The sequence below is a fragment of the Magallana gigas genome, chromosome 1 (genome assembly GCF_963853765.1).
Source record: "Magallana gigas chromosome 1, xbMagGiga1.1, whole genome shotgun sequence".
NCBI lineage: Eukaryota > Metazoa > Mollusca > Bivalvia > Ostreida > Ostreidae > Magallana > Magallana gigas.
In genome coordinates this window covers 46,665,036-46,683,286 of record NC_088853.1, presented here as the reverse complement: position 1 = coordinate 46,683,286, position 18,251 = coordinate 46,665,036, and the positions used below count along the sequence as shown (strand labels likewise).

General features: G+C 37.5%; 1 protein-coding gene across 1 annotated transcript in view; it reads left to right on the top strand.

Annotated features, from left to right (window-relative positions):
• Positions 1–18,251, top strand: part of LOC105341949 (chymotrypsinogen A) — a 33,169-nt gene that overhangs the window by 11,384 nt on the left and 3,534 nt on the right. Inside the window, exons 3-6 of the mRNA XM_034465239.2 lie at positions 2,568–2,656; positions 6,300–6,388; positions 8,574–8,842; positions 10,650–10,789. Of these exons, the coding sequence (XP_034321130.2) occupies positions 2,568–2,656; positions 6,300–6,388; positions 8,574–8,842; positions 10,650–10,789 (587 nt within the window). The remainder of the gene's footprint in view (positions 1–2,567; positions 2,657–6,299; positions 6,389–8,573; positions 8,843–10,649; positions 10,790–18,251) is intronic.

Sequence of the window (18,251 nt, the reverse complement as noted above, 5' to 3'; positions counted from 1 at the left end):
CATAAGTTTCGGGTGCTCGATGTGGTTTAGTTTTTTGGAACAGGTCACGTTTTTTTAGATGATAGCTTACATAGTTGATTTAATTATATTATAAATGAAACGCTGAGGTTGCTTCAGATGCAGAGCCTGATCTCCATTACTAAGGATGCTAAAGAAATCTCCTACCTCACTAAAACCTGCTTGATAGATGGATGTGGTTGTTGTTTAATGATATAACATGATTCCTTTGATAAAATATTGCATGATATGAAACACTATTGTTTTATATGATATAATAAAATATTATATGTTGTATTGCAAAAAGTTACATGATACTATATAATATTGTATCAATTTTTTTAAATATTTTATGATATGATATTGTATCATGATATTGTTATGTATAGTCTTGTATATTATGATACAATATTGTATAATATTACATTGTATTATTGATTCATTTTTTTATCCCATGATACTCTTACATATGATATCGCAATATATAATATATCTTCTTTCATACAATATTGTATATTCTATAATATTGTATCATACAATATTGTTTAATATGACATTGGTTTCTATAATATAGAATTACATCACATAAAATTGTATTATATGATATTGTAATATATAATATTGTATCTTACGATATTGTATAATATGTTGTTTGTTTTTATGATATATTATCATATCACATGAAATTGTATTCTATGATATTGTAATATATATTATTGTATCATATGATACAATATGTAGATTATGCTATTGTATTATATTATATTTTACTTTATCAAATGATATTGTATCATTTGATATGATACAGTGTTGTATCAAATTGAATTGTACCATATGATACAATATCATATTATGTATCAAATATGATACAGTATCATACAATGCAATATCATACTATATTATACTGTAACAATATAATATCATATCTACAATATTATGATGTTTTGTGTAATATGATATTGTATCAAATAATATTATATTGTATTATAATATATTATTATATTGTATTATGTGATCAAATACAATAATGTATAACACAATACGATGTCATATCATATGTTACAAACCTACAGAGTGTTTTATTTCCTCAAGGACTATCAAGTGAGACATTTATTTCACAAGAAGCGGTGATTTCCAAAATTCATATCCAGCAGTCACATATTATGTTTAAACCAATGAAAGTGTGAAATTTCAGTCTGAGGGAAAACAATTTGATATAACGCGTTATCGATCACGTGTCAGGGCAATTAAAACTTTATACGTATTTCTCCGTCAACGTTCGGGATATACGAAGATTTATTCTACCAAAATATTATACTTCCAACCGGCATTGTCCTTTGGATATATGATGGAGGGGGGGGGGGGGGTCATATCTCCTTCACCATCATGCAATACATTCATTATATTGTGTCATGTGATATCATATGATTCAACATAATGAGGATAAAATAATGTTATGTTGTGCGCGTACCTGTTCTACGCCTTAATAATAGCCGGGGTTTGATACAGAGTGCACAAGCCGGTATCCTAATTACTGTGCTGACTATTGCCTACTAATCTGCCTTGCTATATGTACCTGTGATTAAATTTCAAGGAGGTAGTTTTTCACAACAAAAAGTGTGAAATCTGCTACATTTGTCTGTGAAACTATTTTCAAGTTTATTTCATGATCTTATACTGTAGGAATTTCAACATCCTCTTTAGATTTATGATACAACATTGCAACATATGATATTGTATCAAACACATTGATATGCAAAGGTTAATAAGATCAATAACTATGATTTTAATATCATATAGGTGATCTCAAAATTTAAAGGTAATGCATCATCTCGGTAAGTTCTGTAAACTTTGATTACCTGTTTTAAATTGGAAAGGCTCTAGTCCACTACATGCAGATTAAATATTCTAATCAAACATCGAAGAAAACGTCAAGTTCGCATCGTTTGACTATACTTTGAAATAAAGAACACATACTCCTTTTAAAGAAATAAATCGTTATATTATATATCACTGGCCAGCTCTCTTAATTATTGTAGTGCGAAATCATCACGTTTCATGAAATAAAGATGATAAATAGGATAAACCCACCGTTTTGTCGGTTTCCGATAAAGCAAGACGAATAAACTTTACTTTTAGTAGGCGAATTTTACTTCCGGTTAATATTCCTACGCATGTAGAGAAAAAAGTTGATTTTTATCATCATGTAAGTGTGTAGATATTTTACTATCGATACTTTAACACATTAAAAACTTATTAGAATATCGTTTTTTTTAGTAATTTACATAAAATTAAAGATTCCTATGAAGCTGTCACTGCATATTAAATAAAGTAGTGCAAGGCGCAATGCATGCGCTGATAGTAAAATTTGCCAGATGCCTCATATGGACACAACAATGATGACGTCGCGTTTTCCTTTGTTGAATTAAAAACAACCAGCTGCGATTAGCGTATTTTACTTGGAGTGACTCATATTGCAATGTAAATGTCTCTTTCTAAAGAATCAGAGAATCTTGTTATGATGCACGTGTTTGTGGTGTTGATTGATTATATTTCTCTTCCTTCTTGAGGTCAGTGTGGAATAAGCACACCTGTTACAACCCATCAGTATAAGATAGTGGGCGGGACGAGAGCTCAGCCAGGAGAGTTTCCGTGGCAGGTATTTCCTTTTGTGCACTCCGTCATTTAAAAAGAAGAAAAAACACACTCATACACACTTAATAATTAAAAGAGATTATGTGATGACAAACGAACATTAATCATGACAATAATATAATTATTGTAATACCATGAGCAATATTTATTAGTGAACAAGAAATGTTTTTGGATATCGTCGGTCCTGTATCACACCAAGCGGTGCATACAAATTATCATAATTTGTCTGTATCGCTTGGTGTGTTACAGGACTGAAGCCATCCAAGAATAAACATTCAATGCTTAAATATATCCAGCATGAATCACTGGAGAAAGCATTTCATTGTTTAAATACATATAATTATAAATAATCTGCTACTTTTAATTTTTTGTAAGTACACACAGTCTTATCACGGCGCATGAGCACAGGTCAAACGTCATCACGCGTTTTGAATATGTTTACTATTGGCTCACCTGATCATATTCTGATCACATTTTGTCTGTGGCCGTCTGTCCGTCCGTCTTTCTGTCTGTCCGTCTGTCTGTAAACTTTTCACATTTCCAACATCTTCTCCAGAACCACTGGGCCTATTTCAAAAAGCATCCTTAGGCTAAGGGGATTGAAAGTTGTAAAAATTAAGGACCACGCCCTTTTTGCAATAAATAGGAATTATTGGAAATTTTCGAAAATTTTTTAAAATCTTCTTCTCATGAACTATTAAGCCAGAAAAGCTGAAACTTCTGTGGAAGCATCCTCAGGTAGTGTAGATTCAAGGTGTGAAAATCATGACCTTCGGGGTAGGGTGGGGCCACAATGGGGGGAGTCGACTTTTCACATATGAATATATAGAGTAAATCATTAAAAATCTTCTTCTCAGAAAGCAATTAGCCAAGAAAGCTGAAACTTTTGTGGAAGCATCCTTGAGAGTGTATATTCAAAGTTGTGAAAATCATGAACCTTGGGGAAGGGTGGGGCTACAATGGACGGGTCGACTTTTTAAATATGAATATATAGAATAAATCTTCTTCTCAAGAGCCATTTGGCAAGGAAAGTTGAAACTTGTGTGGAAGCACCCTTAGCTGGCATAAATTCAAGGTTGTGAATCATGACCCTCGGAGGTAGGGTTGGGCCACAATGGGGGGGGGGGGGGTCAAATTTTACCATAATAATATATAGAGTAAATCTTTAAAAATTTTCTTCTCGAGAACCATTTGGCCTGCAGGAAAGCTGAAACTTATATGAAAGCATCCTCAGGTACATGTAGTTTAAATTCAAGGTTGTGAAAATCATCACTCCTGATAATATTTCCTTAAGATCCTTTATATATCTATGCTACTATATTTAATTATAGACTCGATGTTTTGGCTTAAATACCGATTAATCGGAAGAGTACTGTCTTTTGTTTCATATTCTAAACATCATTGGTACTTGAAGATTACCAATTTGTTTTTATTTTTTCTCAATCAAGCTTCGCTAATTAATAATCAACGAAAATTTCTCAAAAAATTCCAAAAATCATCAATTTTTTCTCTCGATCTTACAATTTTGTGCATGCGCATTACATTCACGCAAAATCACGGGGGGCTCTTTATTTTATGTTTCCACAATATCACATTTGCAAGGATAAACTCAGAGATGATAAAACAAATACGTGTAAAGAAAGTGAGCGCACAAGATTGTAAGTTTGCAGGAATCCTCGACACGAATAAATTGAGATTTAAATGCCTATAACCTCGAAAGGCTATGAACAGGTTTCAACAAAAATATATTATGTTGAGAGTCGAAGTACATGGCTATTCCGGTTATTAAAAAACTCACAAAGCTTTCAAAAAATGGCAATGAGAGGTAAACCGATAACTAGTTGGAAATGTTAATGCAAACATATTTTAATGAAGTTATATTGTGCATATCCTAAAAAACTAGTAATAAGAAAAGAATATTTTTTATAGTGTTCATACAGCAGATCTAGAAATCAATATCAACAAATTAAAATATACCAGTATATTATAATTCAACATCATGTTAAAATAACAAACATTTAAAACAAAAAAGTTTAATTTTAAAAAAGACCACCAGTTGGATTTGAACCCAAAACACTGAATGTTTGTATTCACTAATCCAGGACGAAACCATGCACTGAGCCATGCGAGACTTGTCAATATAAGCTCTATAAAGTACTGTTTGAAACAACATTGTCATATCAATGAACTTTGTTTTTTATCCTTTAAAAAATAATTTGAAAAAGTACATAATTAGTCATCTCTGGGTCATCTCTCCATCTTTTTTTAAAAAGCGATATTTTTAATGTTGAAATATGTTATCTTTACACGTTTAAAATTTGTGGAGAGAAGACCCAGAGACAACAAAATCATTTAAAAACAGTTGTAAATAAGTAGGATTTTGCATGAATTGCATCGTGTTGCTATATTTAGACCCATATTATAATAAAACCTTTTGCATTTCAAATATTTTTCCACTTATTCCACATCCAACAGAAACCAAATAACGGTTATAATTAGAAAAATATTCAAAATTAATTGATAAAATTTTCACTCTCCTTGTGCGCCCAGATTCCTGCCGAATGTGCATCTTAAGCGCCCACATTCTTTGCATTGGATTTTTTTTTCTGTTCATCAAAAAAAAAAAAAAAATTCGGGAGATAACTCTAACACAGTGCATTTACTATAAAAAAAATCCCGAGAGTTTCGAATGTCAACTTGATGTGTAATAAACGTTGTTGAAGAAATGTTGAATTCTGCAATTATAGAATTAAACTTTTCGAAGAGAGGTATTTACAGCTTCAAAATGGTTTATTATGAACAATTTGACTTTTATTTTCAATGCAACTTTATTAATTTTCTTCAAAATCGTTCTGGAGCGATTTTGCAATTTTCTGCTACATTACGGGTATATTGGTAGGCAGACACAGATTACATTATTCCAACTCAGCAGAATGTAGTGAAATTAATAGCATTGTTGTAGACTTAAAGCCGTTTTTTTTTGGTAAGATTAAGGCAAATGTCAATAATATACGGTGTGTCGATGTATCTATTTCGTAAATGTCCGATATCATATACTATGTCAACCCGTGCACGCACAGGTCAAAATCTAGTTCATATGTAAACGTTAACCTTCCTCTCCCCATTGTGGCCCCACCCTACCCCTGGTGGTCATGATTTTAACAATGGTTAATCTTCACTACCTTAGAATGATAATTATTATACATAAGTTTCAGCTTTCCTTGCTGACTAGTCTCTGAGATGAAAATTTTTAAACATTTACTCTATATATCCGTCTTTAAACAACGATGTCCTGTTATAATATGTTACTATAACGATCAGTAAAATAAAATGTTGGTGTAGCATTCAACCTTAACATAGATTTTTTTTCAATGAAAGTTCATGTACCTGCATGATGATGTGAAAATTTATGCAATTTGTTCAAAAAGCCGCGAAATGATCAAAATATAGCGATAGTTTACAGTTTCTTCCGTTATATTGTAAAAAAGCATTTATTTATTCCTCGTCATGGCAGTGAATTTTTGTATTGTTTCCAGCCGATCTGTCATAAACAAAAATGCAATTAAAATTGTTTAAATTTGATTGATTGTTAAAATCATGGGAGAAAGTCAGGTCGATTGATAATTAGTGAGTACATTACCTTGTAGGTGTCGATGAGATCAAATGGACATCATGTGTGTGGCGGGATCCTGATCGCTGACCAGTGGGTCCTCACTGCCGCCCACTGCTTCAATGAGTAAGTGTCCAACAAACCTGGCAAAGGTTTTAATCTTATATAACAGTTTTGCCCAATCAGCTAATATTTCGGCATAACATCAGCCTGGGTCCAAAGGTTAAAGTAGGGCGTGTATAATCACTACTTTTCCTAAGTACGCCAAATCAAACTAACTGACTTACATCGTACACTAAACACACCTAATATCTTATTGGAAAAATAGTTTAGGCATAAAGAGAAACAAATTACCTCTATTTTCTTAATAGGAAGTTTTATTTATTCATTATTTTACGAAGTACAACATTAATTAATTGCGAGGATAAATCCGATACATGATCATGGCTTAAGATTCACATTAACATCGTTACAGAGCGTTCTTGAAAATAACAATCGCAATTTGGCAAAGTAATTAAAATCAGTTATAGTCCATTTCAGACGTAAATAAGAAGTCTCGATCAAAATCGCAAACGCAATATCACAGACCTTTCGTGTTTAGTCCATTCAAGGTCAAATTTAACTCCCTCTGCTTCTCTGTCCATTTTATTCCGTAAAAGAAATTAGAATAGCTTGTCTCTATAGTGTCCGAGGAAAATCATTACGCTCTTTAATCTGGTTCTATGATAGAATTTCTTATGAAAATGCGTAAGTAGACTCTAACTCAGCTTTCATTCGCTTTGTTTTCAATTTCCAACCGATCTTCGACTTCAACGGAAGTGGTACTTTTCCTCAAATTTTTTTTTTTATTCAATTGTGCAAGTGTTTTTTCTTAACTTTTTCACTTAATTATGATAAAAAAGTTTTGTTTTGTCAAAAGTTGTCATATTTATTTATTATGATAATGAAATATTTGCAACATTGTTGAATTAATTTTTCGTTATGTCATGTTCATCGAAGCGGCTTTCTAGGTCATCACAAAAAAGCAAGTATGGACCAATGTTATCATTTGCAACAAGGGTTATATAATATTTTTTACTTGTAAGGTATAATATTTTAACGTATATTCGATATACATACGGGTGAATGCGTGATCAAATATCCATCTTCTTCGAGCTTTATGATATTTGATCACGTAACCAATCCGCATTTACATCCCGATATACATTCAAAATTAAATATTGAAACCTTCTTCTTAAATTAGCTTTTTAGCATGTCTGTTCGTTTAAGTAACAATAATTGTTGCCATACATTCATTGAATTGTTTTAATGATATCAGTGCAGCATATTTCCTTAGTAACACGTGTTGGTTACGGCTAACCATGTGCTGAGTTTATTCAAGGCATCGAAGATGTCACCCGTAGCGCGAGAGACAGGACTTCGCGCCATAATTTTAAGCACCGGTAAGTGGACGAGTCCTAGTTTGATCCATGAGAATACTCCAGAGCACAGCGTTGCTTTATTTGAAAACTAAAACCTTTCCTATTACTTTTCTTTGGTTGAACATGACAAAAAGGTCTTTGATTTTGCATCTAAGTATAACATACAATTAAAAATCAACTGCTTTTTCTATCGCTTTTAAGCGTTCAAATTAAACATAATGAAAACGTTAATTGCAAGTGGTATGCGTGTATACGCACTGGATAAGATAATTACTTAAACATCGTTTATTGAATCTATGCGTTCCGTTTTTGAATTTATGACCAGCAGCGAAATAAAAAAATATTTCTTAAAAGATACTTTTAATTCATCTATGCTTCCTATGGAATCATTTTGTTCAGTCAGGAAAGCTTTTTGAAAAGCAAGTACTTGTAGGCTGTTGTCTTCTAAGATGACAGCCCCTATAACACCAAAAAACTAGTTGTCGGACTAACACGATAGGTCAAAAATTACAAGTATTAATATGTTAAGTCTTTCTTTTAAGGCAATTCACCTTCCAGAGGCGTGTTTAGCTCTCGAGCGCTCGCCAGTGTGTGTTGCTAGTATAGAGAAAATGGCTCGCATGCATCCACTTTGTTAAACACGCAATTCCTCTCAATCGCTTCTTCTTAAATACTGCTAGGGAAGTGAACGTTGCGGTCGCGATACGCTTGTATATTAACCTTTTATAGTCACGTGACAATCTCCGCGTCAAAGGTTGCTAAATGATCATACAAAAACAATCATCATAGGCAATATGGCATGATTACATAACATTAAATGATAACATATCCATACGTTCTTTATGTCAGTTCATAGTTAAGAATAAATTCATTGTCATTGGGTTTTACAGAAACAAAAACCCGTATGCTTGGACTGTTGTGGTAGGAGAACACGACCGTGCCGTGCTAGAGGGCCACGAAATCCTGGAAAAAGTTGACACCCTCTTCGTCCATTCTCACTACAGTCCTAGTCGATACTATAACGACATTGCTATAGTAAAGCTGGGAAACGCCGTGCCCGCCTACACGGAATTCATCCGCCCCGTGTGTCTGCCGTCGGCCAATGACAGCTATGACGGCATGATCTGTACAGTAACAGGCTGGGGGGCAGCGCACAGTGGTGAGTGATAAACATAGCCTTGAATTAGGCACAGTGGTGAGTAAGAAACATAGCCTTGAATGAGGCACAGTGGTGAGTAAGAAACAAAGCCTTCAATTAGGCACAGTGGTGAGTGATAAACATAGCCTTGAATTAGGCACAGTGGTGAGTGAGAAACATAGCCTTCAATTAGGCACAGTGGTGAGTGTTAAACAAAGCCATGAATTAGGCACAGTGGTGAGTGCTAAACATAGCCTTGAATTAAGCACAGTGATGAGTGATAAACATAGCCTTGAAATAGGCGCAGTGGGGAATGATAAACATAGCCATGAATTAGGCACAGTGGTGAGTGATAAACATAGCCTTGAATTAGGCACAGTGGTGAGTGATAAACATAGCCTTCAATTAGGCACAGTGGTGATTGATAAACATAGCCTTCAATTAGGCACAATGGTGAGTGCTAAACAAAGCCTTCAATTAGGCACAGTGGTGAGTGCTACACATTGCCTTCAATTAGGCACAATGGTGAGTGATAAACATAGCCTTGAATTAGGCACAGTGGTGAGTGCTAAACAAAGCCTCCAATTAGGCACAGTGGTGAGTGCTAAACATAGCCTTGAATTAGGCACAGTGGTGAGTGTTAAACATAGCCTTGAATTAGGCACAGTGGTGAGTGCTAAACATAGCCTTGAATTAAGCACCGTGATGAGTGATAAACATAGCCTTGAAATAGGCGCAGTGGGGAATGATAAACATAGCCATGAATTAGGCACAGTGGTGAGTGATAAACATAGCCTTGAATTAGGCACAGTGGTGAGTGCTAAACAAAGCCTTCAATTAGGCACAGTGGTGATTGATAAACATAGCCTTCAATTAGGCACAATGGTGAGTGCTAAACAAAGCCTTCAATTAGGCACAGTGGTGAGTGCTACACATAGCCTTCAATTAGGCACAATGGTGAGTGATAAACATAGCCTTCAATTAGGCACAGTGGTGAGTGCTAAACAAAGCCTTCAATTAGGCACAGTGGTGAGTGCTAAACATAGCCTTCAATTAGGCACAGTGGTGAGTGCTTAACATAGCCTTGAATTAGGCACAGTGATGAGTGAGAAACATAGCCTTCAATTAGGCACAGTGATGAGTGATAAACATAGCCTTCAATAAGGAAAAGTGATGTGAGTGATAAACATTGCCTTGAATTAAGCACAGTGGTGAGTGATAAACATAGCCTCAATTAGGCACAGTGGTGAGTGATAAACATAACCTCAAATAGGCACAGTGGTGAGTGGTTAACATAAATTTAACTTAATATGGCTTAAAAATTGGTCTCACCTCGCTTTCAGTCTTTTTTTTTCACAATTGAGCTATGTAAACCATTCGCTTTTTGTTTGATTTTGCTAAGAATAATACATTTTTGATTTATTTGATGGAATGTAACAAAAAATTCGAACGTTTAGATAAAAACGTTACTGAAGAAATCTCTTCCTTTAAAAAAATCAAGACCAAAGATAAATCAATTTAACAATAGAGTACATCGACCGTTGTAACAGCGACATTCTTCGACATCGGCAAGCTGATAGATGATTAAATTTAGCAAAGCAACCAAAAACATGACAAAGATGAAAATAGAAGTTATTTTAAAAACACTGAAATTCGTTGTTTCATGTGTTGCCACTGTAGAGATAAATTTATTTACATTATTACCAGATTAATATGGAATTTAGCTGTGTTATGACATGCATTTGACTGTAAGTAGACGGTAATAAAAGAGTCGAATTTTAAGTGCTGTTGTTGATCTTTCCTTATCAATACTTTGATTCTATTGAAGGTGGCGTAGGGACAAGAAGTTTACTTAAAGCTGACGTGCCTCTGATTTCAAATGCTGTATGTTCCTACTTGATGGACAGAACAATTCCAGCCACAGAGGTGTGCGCGGGAAGAAAGCATGGGGGTGTGGACTCATGTCAGGTAAAAAGATTGACAGGGGTGCCTACTTGATTCGCAGGAACCTTGAAACCTAATGTCATAGAGGAAATTTTGAAGTCTTAAGGCAAATCACATGCTGATTATCAATTAAAAGGATTAACTAGGCATGATATAAAATCCCAATATGGAATACTGTAAATTCCTAATTAAACGCGAGGAATTAATATCCGCCTAAAATCGCGAGAAGCCCGTCTCGCGAATTCTAAAATCTCGCTGTTAATTTTGGGACACATGTAAACTACATGAAACTTTGATAAAATTTCGGCAATCGCGATTTTATGTACTTGCGATTTGATGGTAAATCGTTGAATCGCGGAATTAAGTACTCGCGTAAAATAAGGAATCTACAGTAACAGGACGAGTGTAAGATGAAAAGAATTTACCTGCCGAAGCCTACAGTCAAGCTAAAAAGTTCATAGTAACATTCAAACTGTAAGATCACTCTATGATCCCTACAGTCAGGTTAAAAAAAATCACTATGCGAAACCTATTGTCAAGTAGAACTTCAGTGGGCCAATCTTATACTGTCAGGTAAAGGATTTACTGGGATAAGCCTACAGACAGGTAAAGGATTCACTGGGTGATGTCACCTCTCAGGTCATCAGGCGAAGTCAATTGTTAGGTTAAGGATTCATTAGGCACAGTCAACTCTCAGGTTAAGTAATCAATGGGCAATGTCTACTGTCAGATAAAAATTACTGGGCAAAGCATACTGTCAGATGTAGGAATGACTGAGCGATGTCAATCGTTAGGTTAAGGATTCATTACCAAGGCCAACTTTCAGGTAAAGTTATCACTCGGCTATGTCTACTGTGAGGTAAAGGAATAGCTACATGATGTCTACTGTTTCTTTAAGGAATCACTGGACAATGCCAATCGTAAGGTAAAGGATTCACTAACCGAGGTCAACTTTCAGGTAAAGGAATCACTGGGCGATGCCTACTGTAAGGTAGAGGAATCTACTGGAAGAAATCTCTGGGCGAAGCCAATCGTCATGCAAAAGAAGTACTGTGCGATGTCTAATGTTTAGTTAAGGATTCACTGGGCGATCTCAACTGTCAAGTAAAGGAAACACTAAGCAATGCCTTCTGTCTGGTAGAGGAATCACTTGGCGATGTCAATCGTTAAGTAAAGGATTCATTAACTGGGGTCAACTCTCAGGTTAAGTGATCACTGGGCTATGCCTACTTTTCGGTAAAGGAAACCCTAGGCGCTACCTACTGTCAGAGAAAGGCATTACAGCTCTTAGGTAAAGGATTCACTACGTGATGTCTACTCTCATATTAAGGAATCACTGGGCAATGTCTGCTGTCAGGTAAGGAACCATTGGGTGATGTAAACTCTCTGGTAAAGGAATCTTTTGGCGATGCCCACTGTTAGGTAAAAAATCACTTGGCGAAACCTACTGTCAGTTATAGGAATAAGTGGGCGATGTCAATCGTTAGGTAAAGGATTCATTAACAAAGGTCAACTTTCAGGTAAAGGAATCAATAGGCGATGTCTACTGTCAGGTAATGAGTCATTGGGCGATGTCAACTCTAAAATAAAGGAATCACTGAACAAAGCCTAATGTCAGGTATAGGAATCATATAGCATTGCCTACTGTCAGGAAGAGGAATCACTGCATGGGCAATGCCAATCGTTAGTTAAAGGATTCATTTACCGATGTCAACTTTCAGGTAAATAACTTAGTAATCACTGGGCTATGTCTACTGTTAGGTAAAGGAATCGCTACGCGGTGCGTACTGTCAGAGAAAGGAATTGCTGGCCGATGTAAGCTCTCAGGTAAAGGAATCACTAAGTAATGTCTACTGTCATGTTAAGCAATCACTAGGCGATGTCTACTGTCAGGTTATCGAACCATTGGGTGATGTAAACTTTCAGGTAAAGGAATCTTTGGGCAATGCCTACGGTAAGGTAAAAAAATCACTCGGCAAATATATGTCAATAGTTAGATTAATGATTTATTAGGAGAAGTCAACACTCATGTTAAGTAATCACTGGGCAATGTCTACTGTAAGGAAGAGGAATCTTCTGGAAGAAATCTCGCGCAAAGCCTACCGTCATGCAAAGGAAGAACTGTGCGATGTCTACTGTCAAGTTTAGGATACACTGGGCGATTTCAACTGTCAAGTAAAGGAATCACTAAGCAATGCCTCCTGTCAGGTAGAGTAATCACTGGGTGAAGTATATTGTCTGATTAAAAAATTCACTTGACGATGCCTACAGTCCGAATTCACTGAGCAATTATTACCGGTATTGTCAAGTCAAAGGAGTTGCTAGGCGCTGCCTACTCTCAAGTTAAGGAATTTCCTTAGGGATGTTAACTCTTAGATAAAAATTTCATTAGCCGATGAAGGAACTGCTAGGCGATGCCAACTGTCATCTTGAGAAATCACTGGGCGATGTAAACTATCAAGTTATGTAATTACATAGGTATGTCAACTGTCAAGTAAAAGAATCAGTTGGAGATGCCTACTGTCGGCTAAAGTAATCACTGCATGTGCGATGCCATTTGTCAGGTTCAGACACTCACTGGGAGATCGCTACAGTCAGTAAAAATATCACTTGGCAATATCTATTGTTAGATAAAGGAAACACTGGGTGATGCCTTCTGTCTGGTAAAAAGATTCACTCGCGATCGACGATGCATACAGTCCGAATTCACTTATCAATAACTATTGTAAGGTTCAAGGAATTATTGAGCGGTGCCTACAGTCATGTTGAAGGATTCACTGGGCGATGCCTGCAATCGTGTTGAAGGATTCACTGGGCGATGCCTACAGTCGTGTTGAAGGATTCACTGGGTGATGCCTGCAGTCATGTTGAAGAATTCACTGGGCGATGCCTACAGTCGTGTAGATAGATTCACTGGGCTATGCTTATAGTTGTGGTGAAGGATTCACTTGGTGAAGTCCGCAGTCGTGTGAAGGATTCACTGGGCGATGCCTACAGTCGTGTTGAAGGATTCACTTGGTGATGTTCACAGTCGTGTGAAGGATTCACTGGGCGATGCCTTCAGTCATGTTGAAAGATTCACTGGGCGATACCTACAGTCGTGTTGAAAGATTCACTTGGTGATGCCCGCAGTCGTGTGAAGGATTCACTGGGTGATGCCTACAGTCAAGTTGAAGGATTCACTGGGCAATGACTGCAGTCGTGTTGAAGGATTCACTTGATGACGCCCGCAGTTGTGTTGAATGATTAACTGGGCGATGACTACTGTAAGATTTAAGGATTCATTTGGAGATACCTACAGTCGTGTAAAAGGTTTCACTGGGCGATGCCCGCAATCGTGTTGAAAGATTCACTTGGTGATGCCTGCAGTCGTGTTAAAGAATTGATAGGGTGATGCCAAAGTCGTGTCTAAGGTTTCACTGCGCGATGCTTACAGTCATGTTGAGGGATTCACTTGGCAATGACTGCAGTCGAGTTGAAGGATCCACTGGATGATGTCCGCAGTTGTGTTGAATGATTCACTGGGCAATGAATACAGTCGTGGTTAGGGATTCACTGGGCGATGACCACTGTAAGATTTAAGGATTCACTTGGAGATACCTACAGTCGTATTAAAGGATTAACTTGGCGAAGCCTACAGTGTTAAAGGTTTCACTGGGCGATGCCCGCAATCGTGTTGAAGGATTCAGTTGGTGATGCCTGCAGTCGTGTTAAAGAATTGATTGGGTGATGCCCAAAGTACTGTCTATAGATTCACTGAGCGATGCCTACAGTCATGTTGAGGGATTCAGTGGGTGATGCCCACAGTCGTGTGAAGGATTCACTGGGCGATGCCTACAGTCGTGCTAAAGAATTGATTGGGTGATGCCCAAAGTACTGTCTATAGATTCACTGAGCGATGCCTACAGTCATGTTGAGGGATTCAGTGGGTGATGCCCACAGTCGTGTGAAGGATTCACTGGGCGATGCCTACAGTCGTGCTAAAGGATTCATTTGGCGATGTCCGCAGTCGTGTTGAAGGATTCACTGGGCAATGCCTACAGTCGTGTTAAAGGTTTCACTGGGCAATGACTGCAGTTGTGTCGAAGGATTCACTGGATGATGCCCGCAGTTGTGTTAAATGATTCACTGGGCGATGAATACAGTCGTGGTTAGGGATTCAATGGGCGTTGACTGCTGTAAGATTTAAGGATTCACTTGGAGATACCCACAGTCGTGTAATAGGTTTCACTTGGCGATGCCTGCAGTCATGTTAAAGAATTGACTGGCTGATGTCCACAGTCGTGTCTATGGATTCACTCGGCGATGCCTACAGTCATGTTGAGGGATTCAGTGGGTGATGCCCGCAGTCGTGTGAAGGATTCACTGGGCGATGCCTACAGTCATGCTAAAGGATTCATTGGGCGATGCCCGCAGTCGTGTTGAAGGATTCACTGTGCGATACCTACAGTCATGTTGAAGGATTCACTGGGCGTTGCCTGCAGTCGTGTTGAATGATCCACTGGGCGATGCCTAGAGAAGTGTTGAGGGTTTCAGTGGGTGGTGCCTACAGTCGTGCTAAAGGATTCATTGGGCGATGCCCACAGTCGTGTTGAAAGATTCACTGGGCGATGTCTACAGTCATGTTGAAGGATTCATTGAGCGGTGCCTACAGTCATGTTGAAGGATTCGCTGGGTGTTGCCTACAGTCGTGTTGAAGTATCCACTGGGCGATGCGTACAGTCGTGTTAAAGGATTCACTGGGCGATGCCTACAGTCGTGTTGTAGGATTCACTGGGCAATGCCCGCAGTTGTGTGAAGGATTCACTGGGCGATGCCTACAGTCGTGTTAAAGAATTGATAGGGTGATGCCCAAAGTCGTGTCTATGGATTCACTGGGCGATGCTTACAGTCGTGGTGAAGGATTCACTGGGCGATACCTACTGTATTGCTAAAGAAATGTTCAGAAAATGCCTGGTACAAAAATCAATTTGCGATGCTTACTGATTAATGAGAGGACTCACTGGACTATGTCTACTGTCAGGTAAAGAAATAAAGTGGATTTGCTCACGTCGGATTGAAGAATTCTTTTTTGAAAATATATTCTTTGATAAGCACGAGCAAAGTATAAGCTGAAACTTGTGTGGAAGCATCCTCAGGTAGTGTAGATTCAAAGTTGAGAAAATTATGACCCCCGGGGGTAGGGTGGGGCCACATTGGGGGGGGGGGGTCTAAGTTTTACATAGGGATATATAGAGTCAGTCTTTAAAAATACTCTTCTCAAACACTAATCAGCAAGGAAAGCTGAAACTTGTGTGGAAGCATCCTCAGCTAGTGTAGTTTCAAAGTTGAGAAAATCATGACCCCCGGGGGTAGGGTGGGGCCACAATGGGGGTCGAAGTTTTACATAGGAATATATAGAGTAAATCTTTAAAAATCTCCTTTCAGAAACTAATCAGCAAGGAAAGCTCAAACTTGTGTGGAAGTATCCTCAAGTAGTGTAGATTCAAAGTTGTGAAAATAATGACACCCCCAGGAGTAAGGTTGGGCTACAATTGGGGGGTTAAAGTTATACATTGGAATATATAGTGTACTAGTAAATATTTCAAAATCTTCTTCTCAAAAACTATTTGGCCAGAAAAGCTGAAACTTGTGTGGAAGCATCCTCATGTAGTGTAGATTCAAAGTTGAGAAAATCATGACCCCCCAGGGGTAGGGTAGGGCCACATTAGGGGGTCTAAGTTTTACAGAGGGATATATAGAGTAAATCTTTAAAAATCTTCTCGAAAACTAATCAGCCAGGAAAGCTGAAACTTGTGTGGAAGCATCCTCGGGTACTGTAGATTCAAAGTTGAGAAAATCATGACCTCTGGGTGTAGAACGGGGCCACAATGGAGGGTCAAAGTTTGACAGGAATATATAGAATAAATCTTTAAAAATCCTCTTCTCAGAAACTAATCAGCAATGAAAGCCCAAACTTGTGTGGAAGTATCCTCAAGTAGTGTAGGTTCAAAGTTGTGAAAATAATGACCCCCCAAGGAGTAGGGTTGGGCCACAATTGGGGTGTAAAGTTTTACATTGGAATATAAAGAGTAAGTCTTTAAAAATTTTCTTATCAAAAACTAATCAGGCAGGAAAGCTGAAACTTATGTGGAAGCATCCTCAGGTAATGTAGATTCAAAGTTGTGAAAATCATGACCCCCAGGGGTAGGGTTGGGCCACAGTGGGGGGTGGAAGTTTTACATAGGGATATATAGAGTGAATCTTTAAATATCTTCTCAGAAACCAAAAAGTAAGGAAAGCTTAAAATGGTGTGGAAGTAACTTCTGCTAGACTAAGTATACATTCAAAGTTGAGAAAATCATGACCCCCGGGGTTAGGGTGGGGCTGCAATGGGGGTCGAAGTTTTACATAGGAAAATGTAGAGTAAATCTTTACAATTCTCCTTTCAGAAACTCATCAGCAAGGAAAGCTGAAACTTGTGTGAAAGCATTTTCAGGAAGTGTAGATTCAAAGCTGTGAAAAAAATGACCCCTGGGAGAGGGTGAGGGCACAATTGGGAGGTTTAAGTTTTACAAAGGAATATAAAGTGGAAATCTTTAAAAATCGTCTTCGCAAAAACTAATCAGCAAGGAAAGCTGAAACTTGTGTGGAAGCATCCTCATGTAGTTAGATTAAAAGTTGAGTAAATCATGACCCCCAAGGGAAGAGTGGGGCCACAATGGGGGTCGAAGTTTTACATTGGTATATATAGAGTGAATCATTAAAAATCTTCTCAAAAACTAATAGGCAAAGAAATTGAAAATTGTGTGGAACTATCTTCAGCTAGACTAAGTGTAGATTCAAGTATGAGAAAATCATGACCCCCGGGGGTAGGGTGGGGCCACAATGGGGGTCGAAGTTTTACATAGGAATATATAGAGTAAATCATTAAAAAAATCTCCTTTCTGAAACTAATCAGCCAGGAAAGCTGAAACTTGTGTGGAAGCATTTTCAGGTAGTGTAGAGTCAAAGCTGTGAAAAAAAATGACCCCTTGGGGTAGGGTGGAGTCACAATTGGGGGGTTTAAGTTTTTACAAAGGAATATAAAGAGTAAATATTTAAAAATCTTCTTCACAGAAACTTATCAGCAAGGAAAACCCAAACTTGTGTGGAAGCATCCTCAGGTAGTGTAGATTTAAAGTTGAGAAAATAATGACCCGCGGGGGTAGGGTGGGGCCACAAAGGGGGTCGAAGTTTTACATAGGGATATATAGAGTAAATCTTAAAAAATCTTCTTCTCAAAACCTAATCAGCCAGTAAAGCTCAAATTTGTGTGGAAGTATCCTCAGGTACCGTTGATTTTAAGTTGTGGAAATCATGACCCCGGGGGTAGGGTTGGGTCACAATGGGGGATGGAAGTTTTAAATAGGAATGTATAGAGTTAACCTTAAAAAATCTTCTTCTCAAAAACCAATCAGCCAGGAAAGCTGAAACTTGTATAGAAGCATCCTCAGGTACTGTAGAT